Below are 11,541 nucleotides of genomic sequence, written 5' to 3' on the forward strand. Positions count from 1 at the left end.
GCCCTTCAGCTGTAACCTGGCTTCTCAACCTGTGCTGTACAAAGTTTACATCTCTGGGAGCGGTGAAATTTTATATGTTAACTTTGTCATAGTCTTTTATTAATTCTGCTCAGAAGAACATTTAATTACCAATTAATTCAAATGGAATGATTTTCATAAAGCAGCAAAGACAGGGGATTTTCTTTGCACCATTTATAATTTGAATTAACAAATTCTTCAAAATGAAAGGAATTAATTTGTATTGGTTTATACAAACATCTAAATATTTAAAAAGTAAACACTTGTCATGAGCCTATGTCTTACAAAGTGGATGTTTGTACAGATATTCCACTTCAAGGAGTTAGTAATAAAACCATTACAGTTGTTTGGAAGTTTATAGGTAGAAATGATTAGCTTTTCCTTTCATTTTAATTCTAATTTTTTCTCTGCGACCCAACAATTTGACAGTTGCAGATTCAGCTAAGGTGCAATATATATTACATTAATGTTAGTTAAATTTAATTTGGATTTTTGGAGGAGAAATATTTAACTATACTTCAAGTGGAATGGTTATGATGTAAATTTATTAATGTTTAAAAATTAAATATTAATATTCGCCAGTTTAAATAGTTGTAGACATAAGTATTTATATTCACATAAGTAAATACACCTCTGAATACTGAAATTACAAGGAAAGAGGAGTATAGCGATGCCTGTGTGGTGCTAGTTTTTCAATTAGCTTTATTGTAATACTGTGTGCCTGCTTTTTTCCTCATATCCATTTTAAATATAACTGGAGTATTGCTCAAGGTGTAAGCTTAAAGTTGTGTTTTTATATATATATATATAAAATAAAAATTTCCAGTTGAGTGTGGGGTGCTGGAAAAGCACAGCAGGTCTGGCAGCATCTGAGGAGCAGGAGAATCAACACTTTAGGCAAAAGCTCTTCATCAGGAAGGGCTTTTACCCAAAACGTTGATTCTCCTGTTGCTCAGATGCTGCCTGGCCTGCTGTGCTTTTCCAGCCCCACGCACTCGACTCTAATCTCCAGTATCTGCAGTCCTCCTCACTTTTGCCTATATAAGTTTTCATTCTAGCGCAGTTTGTAAAGATGTTGAAAAACAATAGAAACAAAGGTATTCTACTATTTGTTTAGCCTGCTGCCTGATTATCCAGTTCTCAAACATATGGGGAGAAGGGATCCTGATACAATGCCACAACATCAAGATAAAACAACACCCACCCCTTGTATGAACCAGGTATGTTTCTAATCTTTCATGCAGAGAAACACTTCTGAATACTTTTGACATTGCAATGCAGCAACAGATCGTTCACCCATCAAATCTGTGCCAGTGTGTTTCTCCATAAAAGACACTTAATTTTAATTCCAGATCAGTAAACTTTAATCTCAGATCAACTTGACACAGTGGGATAACTCACTTCTCAGTCAAAAGGTAGTGAATTTAAGTCCCACTACCAAAGTTGACGACAATCAAAACTGAAGTCTGGTTGAAGACTAAGTTCTGCCTTCCAGAGGTGATGTATTTGAGTGAGATTTTAAACCTTGATCTTGTCTGCTGTTCAGCTGGAAGAAAGGGATCCCATGACTTTTTTTTAAAAAATGGGAAATTCTGCTGTTTGGGGCAACATTTATCTGTCCATTCGCATATTCAAGGTGGATTGACCTTTTTGCAAAGGGAGTTGCCTCTCGCCTGCATAAGTGATGATTTTTTTTCAGTAGTTCATTAACTATGAAACCCATTGACCATCCCACTGATTTGAAAAATTAAAGGCAATCTTCCTTAATTAAAAAAGGAATAATCAATATATTACTTAATGTAACTTGCAGTGATGTCATGAAGTCCTGTTATTTCACAGTTGTGAGATCTTTTTGTTATTTTCTGCATACAGGAGCATAACATGTCTGAGTAGGTTAAACAGTGAGCCTATAGCTGAGCTTTAGTCATGCATTGAGTCCTATTGCAGCAGCAAACTCTTAGGAGAGAAAGAAGAAACTCCTAACTCTTAATTGCATTGGTTAGTTAGCTGCAACACTGTTGATGGAGCAAATGGTCTTCATTGTAATATATAGATCAATGGATGGGGTGAATAACTTGCAAGAAAACAAGAGTTTTCAAATCACTTTTAAAATATTTGAGTTGTCAGAATAACCTATGAATTTTAATACCATTAATAAGTTAAAAGAGTAGAGAAAACCATGAAACCCACGAAATACTTATTTTGTTGGGTTGCAACAAATATTTTACAATAACCAGAGTTGAAATGGTTTTATCAGTCCCTTGCATTTCTTCAACGTCACTTGCAGCTAGTCTGATTTCGTTTCCATTTTTTAACTGTGAATTTGGAGGAATGTATGAGCAGATTGGAATGATGGCTACTGAGTTCACTTATTTGTCCAGAATGTCTAGCCTCCAGTCAGTGTCAGCAACCAATCCCCGATCCATCCAAAACTCACTGTACTGTTGTTCACATAAGTATAATGCGAGTGAAGAAGTTTGGCAGAGACAATACTTAGTATCAGTAAATTGGGATGACACTGCTCTATTTAAAAAGAATTGATCTATACTAACATTGTGGGGTGGGGGGGGGGTATGAGGTGCAGGTAAGGTTGTTCAGATTGAAAATGTAAACTCGGTAGCAACTACACTACACAAATAGATTTGCAGATCCTCAAACATCCCAGTGTCCCAGAACCTGCAACTGGTTACTCTCTAGCTACAGCGTGAGTCTTGTATAATAAATTGCACAACATTAGTGATATCTGAAGCTATAGTAAATGTAGGTTGTAGCACCACCTGCTGATGCATTGTTTTCAGAACCTGAGCTTGCTCACTGACTTGGTATACAATATATATTTTAACTAAACTTTCTAGTCGGGTCACTTGATAAAAGTAGATATATAATACAAAAATGCCTCTGAGTAAATAGATTTTGACACTGGAATGTTCTGAACATTCTGTTACTGTTAAGTGGCTTTAATTTTTTGATCATTTTTGCTTGTATTTAAAAATAAGTATGATATCCATAAATTTATCAAATGCATTTGTTTTTAAAACCCTATCCCCATCCTCTTTCCGCAGCCCTGAACAAACACTTTGACGCAGCAAGTGAATGTGGCTCAGGAAACTCATTTTAAGCACTGAAAATACTGTTGTAGTATTACAGCTGACTTAACTGTGAATTGTAGCCAAGGACCATTTCTGTAGTTGAAGCTTAAACTCAGGTTTATATAATGTGAATAGAGAATTTTCCATAATAAGAATTTGAAATAAAGTTGTTTGTTACACATTTATTTTGACCTGAAAATGTTTTGTAAACTGCCTTAAAGAGTATGTAAATTGTATATAAAGTTTGCATCACCTTGCTTTCAAATTTGAGAAAATCATAACAGAAAAGAAAATAAGTTTTAATTTATTAATTGTACATGCTGTTCATTCCAACGATTATAGGTATCGTTGCCACTAGAAAGCAAAATGAGGATAAAGGTGTGTTTGAACACTTCGTGACATTGGCAAACAGCTGCTAAACTGTGACATTAGGTTTTTTCTTGCGTTTATTTTTTAAGTATATGGATTCAAAAATGGTTTACAATTAGTGTTGTACTCAATGTATTTTATTACCTTGTAAGCTGTGAAGCTGCATTTGGAATGCTTCTTGCAGAACAGACCTTTTGAAAAGGTGGCCTTTCATTCTCAATTTGCCTAGCTAGGAATATTAATTAATTGTAGGGGTATATGAATTCTATTTTGTTATTTATGTATTAAATGTTTTAAAAAATCTGAGGAATACACACGGCTAATGTAAAAAAAAGAATGTTTTTGCAAATTTTAGAGTACTGCTGTCTGTCTGTGTACCAGCTGCACTGTTTATATAGCTCTTCTCAGGAATAAATAAAACTATTTGTGTATTCCACCTGTCATATGATATGGATTTTAAACACCATCTTATCATTTATTATAAATAACTGATGTATGAGTTATTTGAGGAAAATATTCTACACTATTTCAAAAGATTTGCAGTTTGAGACAACAACCAGACATTTACTGTAGATCATGAGGCTGTGGAAACAGCAAGTTACATTTGAGAAAGCTATGTGTCCTATCATAATTTTCTGTCCTATGCATGGATATTAGTAAGCCCCATACACTTCATTTTCGCTAAGTATCCTCACTTCATGTGGAATTGTTGTCCATTCCACCCGCAATTGAATACTGACATTTTGTGGCTGTTTTACAACCACCATGTCCTTTGGACAAGAGTACAGCTACATCTGTATAGATGAGTAAATTGCAAAAGGTGATTTTACAGTTATCCCATCTGGTTTTTTTCTGGTTTATATGTTTCATCATAGATACGATCAGACTGCATGGATGATTGAACTCCAGGTTATTTTACCTCCCTATGACATCTTGAGCCTGCATGGTGAATTGAAAGTGACATGGGGGAGGAGGTGTGGGTGAAAAGCTCAAGAAAGCTTTTCAAAAAGTCAGAATTTTGTGCTGCAATAAAATAAATGATTTGAGTAAAGCAATTTATAGAGTTATATTTGTCTGCATTCTGACAGGAATTTGTAGTCATTGAGTTATGATTTTAACTTTTAGGATTTATCTAGAAGATCTGTGCTGCTGCCAGAACAGTTAAGGTGCAGGTCTGGATGTAATGGGGAATGAATCTGTATCTAGCAGATAACCTTGAATGCTGGTAAATGTTGAGTTGTGCATGTGGGTATGACAATTTTGATATACTATAATGCCTGCTAAATTTGAGTCATTGAGGGGAAGGATGTCTGAGTGAATGAGACTCGAGGGTTTGTGACACTTGTCAAAGGAAAGTACAGAGGAACAGGATTAGGCCTTCTGATCTGTTCGAAATTTAATAAATAATAGCTGATCTGTGACTTGACTCATTCACCACCTTATCTCCATGTCTGATCATCCTGTTGCTCAGCACAGTTCTACTGAGCTCAAATTTAAAGTTAATCTTATTTCCACACCAGTTTTTTAAAAAAAAAACACCACTTCTTGCTACCCTATTACTTCTTTCAAAATCCTGAAGTCCTCCTACATTCTTGGAAGTTCAAACTTTTGATTCAAGAAACAAAATCACAGCATTGTCACAATGTAGATGTCGACTGTAGATGTCGACTGCAAATGTGATTTGTGTAACTGCACCTCTCAATCTCTGGGACCATTCCAATAAACCTACGCTGCCCTCCTTCCAAGGCAAGTGCATCTTTTTTATGTGCCATAAGAACACCCTCCCACTTATTCTATTTTCCTTAATCAGTGTGTTCAGCGATGTGATCACATAGATTGGATTTGAATACAGGCCTCACTGGTCCAGGGCTGGGACATTACTACTCGCCGTAAGAGCCCCTTGTGGGTTTGCTTTGTTTTTGCTTTTCTTTACAACTTCCTTTCTGAATCAACCTGTTCAGAGATGTTATTACACTCCTCTGGAGCAGGTGGGACTTGAATCCAAGTCCATAGTATCCCTATTGCCACAAGAGGGCCTCCCCCTACTCTTAATTCTTTTTATTTAACCTGTTTTTCTGTCCATCTGTTCAAATATGTTATTATATATCTTTTGAAATAGGTGAGATTTCAACCCGAGCTTCCTGGTTCAAGGATAGGGATACTACCACTGCACCACAAGAGGGCTCTTCTTACAAATGTCAGACCCAAAGGAGAAATGAAAGCATTTAAATAATAGGATGCATACATAATATCCACCTACTCTAATTCTGGGGTTGTAACAATTCTCAGGTGTTCAAATGGGGGAAAATTTGTGTGTCGCTGGTTCAGATGGTTTACTTTTGTAGACTGCATAACTACAAAATTTGAAACTGACACCACCATGTAATTGTTATGAGAAGTATTTTTGTGATAGCCCTGCTGATTTAACCTTTATGTGATTCAAATTCATCTGATCCCAATGAATTACTTGTCACTGGTAATTGAGAGGCCCAGGCTAATGCTCTGGGAGCGCTCCATGCACCTAGTGGAATTTGAATTTAATGTGACCATGAAACATTGTCATTAAACGCCCATTTGGTTCATAAATGTCTATTGGGGAAGGAAACCAGCCATTTTAAATTATCTGGCCTGCATTTGACCCCAGACCCACAACAATGTGGTTGTCTCAACTGCTGTCTGAAATGGCCTATCATGCATTTCAAGTGCAATTAGGAACTGGCACTAAGTGCTGGTGCTGCCCAGATCCCAGGGAAGGAGGAGGGAGCTCGCAGCAGACAATTCCCATAAGACTAATTATGATGACATGGTGGATCTGTCCAAAAACATAGTTCATTCTCCTACCAAAGTAAACCCATTCTCTTTATAGTACTAAATCTTATCAGCTGCAACTGGCACGCTTTTGTGGTGAAACATTCCTGTGCTACACCTAGAAAGCCCACTGCTGAAGCACTTCTGTTTTTCACACTTGATTGTTGTATTTCCGATGGAGATGAACAGAATTGTTATCCCTTTTATCAATCACACCTGGATTGGGGGTAAAACAAATCAAATGTGTACAGAGATCTATCCGTCAGCAATGCAATAAATGAACAAATCAATTTTCCTTGGTGTTGATTGAGAGAAGAATTTAAGATCTTGCTACCTTGGAAGGAAGAGCTTGACTATAAGATAAAGGAGTCAATAAAGTGTGGCGCTGGAAAAAGCATAGCAAGTCAGGTGGCATCCAAGGAACAACAGAGCTCATGTTTCGGGCTTAACCCTTCATCAGGACAAGGAAGAAAGCTGAGAAATAAATGGGGGTAGGGAGGCTGGGAGAAAGGTAGATGGGTGCAGGTAGGAGGTGATTGTGACAGGTTGGTGGGAAGGAAGACCTCCATCTAAGGCCCTAAAGGATCATTCCAAATCCAGCAAAGTTTAACTTGCATATCCTCAAATGTTATTTACTGCATGCATTGCTCTTGATGTGGTCTCCTCTACATCTGAGAGACCAAGCTCAAACTCGCAATAGTTCAGGGAATATTTATGGTCTGTACGCCTTCCTGTAGTCATCCATTTCACATTTCAACTCTCTTCTCTCTCATCCCCCCCTCCCCCAACGTCTCCCGAAGACATGTCCATTCTGGGTCTTCGCCACCACCGAAACAAGGCCACCTGCAAACTGGAGGAAGAAAACTTCATCTTCTGCCTCAGGAGCCTACAACCACATGGCCTTAACGTTGAATTCACCAGTTTCCAAATCTTTCCAATACCCACCTCATCCCAGATCCAATCTTCCCACTTGGCACTGCCCTCTTGACCTGACCTACCTGTCCATCTTGTTTCCCACCTATCCACTCCATACTTCGCACCGACCTATCATAATCACCACCTACCTGCACCCACCTATCGCCATCCCATCTACCTTTTCCCCCCGGCCCCACCACCTCATTTACTTCTCATAACCCTTCATCAGGACTGGGAAGGGAGATGTCCAAAATGTTGACTCTCTTGCTTCTCGGATGCTGTCTGAACTGTGCTTTTTCCAGCGCTACACTTTATCGATTCTGATTCTCCAGCATCTGCAGTCCTCACTACCTCATAAGATACAAGAACAAAATTCGGCCTTTTGGCCCATTGCGTTTGCTTCACCATTTGTTCGTGGCTGAATATATATCTCAACCTCATTCTCCCGTAACTCTTGATCCCCTTACCAATCAAAAGTCTATTTATCTCTAGCTTAAATACACTCAATTTGACCTCCACAGCTTTCTGCAGAATGAATGCTACAGATTCACCACCCTCTGGCTGAAGAAGTTCCTCCTTGTCACAGTTCTCAGGAGTTGTCCCTTCATTCTGAGGCTGTGCCCTTGGGTCCTGGTCTGACTAGTTGAAACATTACCATATCCATTCTATCCAGGCCTCTCTTCTTGTAAACCTCCTCTGGACCCCTCCAACACCGGGACATCCTTCTCTACATATCCTCCCAATATTCCAAATGCTGTCTGACCAGAGCCTTATGCATTCTCACAGTGCATCTCTGCTCTTGTATTCAAGCTCCCCTGAAATTAATGCTAACATTGTATTTACTTAACTGCCAAGTGAACTTGCATGTTAACCTTAAGAGAATCCCGAACAAGGACTCCTAAGTCCCTTTGTGCTTTAGATTGCTTCTTCCAAAAAAAGTGCATAATCTCACAATTTCCTAGATTGTATTCCATCTGGCAACTATTTGCCCACTCTCTTGGCTTGTCCAAGCCCTTCTACAGCCTCAACACTAACTGTCCCTTCACCTATATTTGTGTCATCTGCAAACTCAGTAACAATGCTCTCAATTCCTTTGTCTAGATCATTTATGTATAACATGAATAGTTGTGGTTCCAACACTGACCCTCCACTAGTCACTGACTGTCATCCTGAAAATATCCTTTTATTCCCCCACTCTCTGCCTTATGCCTGTCAGCCAGTCCTCTATCCATTTTCCTAACACCATGGGCTCTGATCTTGTTTAGCAGTCTCCTGTATGGCACCTTGTCAAAGGCCTTCTAGAAATCCAAATAGATCACATCCTCTAGCTCTCCTTTGTCTAATTTGCTTGTTACTTCCTCACAGGGGTCTAACCTCCCATTGATGAAGCGATGCTAAAACAGCCCTATTTTACCATGCACTTATAAATATTCCACAAGTTGACCATAGAATCCCTACAGTGTAGAAACAGGCCATTTGGCCCAACAAGTCCACGCTGACCTATTCGCCTACCCTATTACTCTACACATCTCCTGACTATTGCACATAACCTACACATCCCTGAACACTGTGGCAATTTAGCCTGGCCAATTCACCTCACCTATACATCTTTGGATTGTGGGAGGAAACTGGAACACCCGGAGGGAACCCATGCAAACACAGGAGAAAATGCAAACTCCACACAGACATTCGCCTGAGGCTGGAATCGAACCTGACTCTCTGGTGCTGTGAGGCAGTAGTGCTAACCACTGAGCCACCGTGATCCTTCAATAGTGGACTCTGAAATCTTATTATCGACCAAAGTTAAGCTAACTGGCCTTTAATTTCCTGTTTTCTGCCTCCCTTCCTTCTTAAACTCTGAAGTTGGCAATTAGAAATGAATTTTCTATCCAAATTGCTCATCTCTGGATTAAATAATTCATCCCATGAAACAAAAAAGAATCTCCCATTCTAAAGTGAAAAACATTGGAGTGACTATCTTGAAGTTGTTGGAAATAATACCAGTATTTACATACAGACCTTTTACATTGGACTGTATTAACGTTCTTACCTTTAACTGCTTTCAAGTGCAGGGTTATGTAACCAAATATTGTGGTTAACTGTTCCAAAAACAGTCAAATTATGTGTGAACTCATTAATGACTGTGGCTGAATGTTAACCAGAATTATGGGAAAGAAATAACTCATTAATGGCTGTGGCTGAATGTTAACCAGAATTATGGGAAAGAAATTCCTTTTAAATCACATCACAGGACTTCCACTGTTCGCCTGGAGCATCAGTTGGGCCTTTATTTAGAATCTCATGTAAATGTGCATCTCTTAGAACTGGTTCACAGTCACTCCAAACATATGCTGACCTGACATAGAGTCATAGAGATGTGCAACATGAAAACATACCCTTTGGTCCAACCTGTCCATGCCAACCAGATATCCCAAATTAATCCAGTCCCATTTGTCAGCACTTGGCCCATATCCCTCTAAACCCTTCCAGTTCGTATACCCATGCAGATACCTTTTAAATGTTGTAATTGTACCAGCCTCCACAATGTCCTCTGGTAGCTCATTCCATCCACACACCACCCTCTGCGTGAAACATTGCCCCTTAGACATTAATGTAAATATAGGAATAGAAGTACCCCTCCCATTGATTGTTCTGAAATTCAATCAGTTCATGGTTGGTCTGCACCTCAATTCCATTGACAATCTTAGTTTAGTGTATGTTAAATGAAAGTGTGAACTCTGTACTCAGACAAACAAACAATCACTTGTGTAGATTTCTCAATAACTTGGCTTCCAAATGTTTATGATCGGTTTTTATGATCACAGCTGATGGATCTAGTAGTTCAGAAAATAAAGAAGGATTGGGCAACTGGATGACAATGACCTGAAAGAGTCGAAGTAAATTGAAATGACCATTTATAGAGACTGAGGCTGCAGTTCACCAGTTTTCAGTCTAAGTGTTGGGCAGGTGTGTTCAGGACAATAGAAAACTGTTATGGACACTGGCAGCCCAGACCATAACTTTGCAATTTGTTTCAGTCAGTGTACAGTGAAAATTACCCTGAGGAAGTTGGCTAGGTTGACGACTAGATATTAAAAACAGACCAAACTTTATTCACAAAATTACACAATGAAACACAGAACAGAATAAAGAGCCCTTACAGAACTCAGTCGATCCAAAGTAGACTTAATTATGCTGTTCCGAATATACGCAACTGTCCCAATAAGCAAACTCGTTTTAAAAACCAGTTTACAGAGGAACCTCGATTATCCAAAAATTAGATTATCTGAAAGAGATCTCAAAGTCCCAACAGAAACATTACATCAAAGACATGTGTCCAACACTGATCTTGTCTTTTGTTTACAGTGATTAAAAGTGCTGCTGAGAACAGTCCTGGACATAGTGTCTGTGCTCCCATCTATCTCTAAATGACTGATCTCCCATTTCTCTCTCTCTTTCTACACTTTCCCTGCAGTTCTACACAGGGGTGAACCCTAACCCTAACCCCAACCCTAACTCCCCTTCCCCAGATAATTTCTCCAAAATTGTTCTATACCGTGCAAAGGTAGAACCTGTCAAAATGTTGCAGTAAAATGTTGTGAGTGTGTCTGTGCGCACTATTTGGAGACTCACCCCCCCCCAAAAGGCAGTAGTAGCAGCAGCAGTCTTGTCCGGCTGCCTAGGAGAGGGGGCAGGGGTGCGGGCGGATAGGGGGCGTGTTGGACGGAATTGGGTGTGGGTGGGGGGCAGTGTTGGACAGGGTTTGGGGGCACGGGTACAGTGTTGGATGGGGTTTGGGGGTGTGGAGGGTGGTATTGGATGAGGTTGGGGCAGATGGGGCATGGTGTTAGACAGGGTTGGGGGTATGCTGGGGACGGGGTTGGGGCAGTGTTCGACGGCGTTGGGGGAAGGTGTTGGACGGGGTTGGGGGTGTGCTGGGGCTGGTGTTGGACAAGTTTAGGGTGGGTGGGGGGGCGGTATTGGATGGGGTTGGGGCGGTTGGGGAGCAGTATTGGACAGAGTGGGAGCGGGTGGGGCATGTGTTGGATGGGTTTTGGGGGCGGGTGGGGGCTGGTATTGAATGGGGTTTGGTGCGGTGTTGGATGGGATTGGAGGCGGATGGGCAATGGTGTTGGATGGGATTGGGGTGAGGGGCAGTGTTGGACGAGGTTTGGGGTGGGAGGGGGCAGGGCGGGAGGTGGTGTTGGACGGGTTGGTGGGCGGGTGGTGTGCTGCTGCCAAGTCTGAACAGGGAGCAGACTGAATAGAAAACTCTAAGCCCGAGAGGAAAGGCATTGAATTGATTAACCGAATAATCAATTATCCAAATAATCCAAGATTC

At 40.2% G+C, this 11,541-nt stretch overlaps 1 protein-coding gene across 5 annotated transcripts in view; it reads left to right on the forward strand.

The window, feature by feature from the left end:
- Positions 1-3,879, forward strand: part of LOC132824484 (bromodomain-containing protein DDB_G0280777-like) — a 90,043-nt gene extending 86,164 nt beyond the window's left edge. For 3 of the 5 annotated variants that reach the window (XM_060839060.1, XM_060839062.1, XM_060839061.1), the window contains exons 18-19: positions 1,136-1,238; positions 3,081-3,878. In XM_060839060.1, the coding sequence (XP_060695043.1) occupies positions 1,136-1,238; positions 3,081-3,086 (109 nt within the window). In that variant the 3' untranslated portion in view covers positions 3,087-3,878. Of the gene's footprint in view, positions 1-1,135; positions 1,239-3,080 lie in introns of all 5 variants that reach the window. The other 2 variants (XM_060839064.1, XM_060839063.1) reach the window with 2 other exon arrangements.
- The last annotated feature ends 7,662 nt before the right edge of the window (positions 3,880-11,541 follow it).

This window comes from Hemiscyllium ocellatum, chromosome 18, assembly GCF_020745735.1.
Source record: "Hemiscyllium ocellatum isolate sHemOce1 chromosome 18, sHemOce1.pat.X.cur, whole genome shotgun sequence".
In the NCBI taxonomy this organism is placed as follows: domain Eukaryota; kingdom Metazoa; phylum Chordata; class Chondrichthyes; order Orectolobiformes; family Hemiscylliidae; genus Hemiscyllium; species Hemiscyllium ocellatum.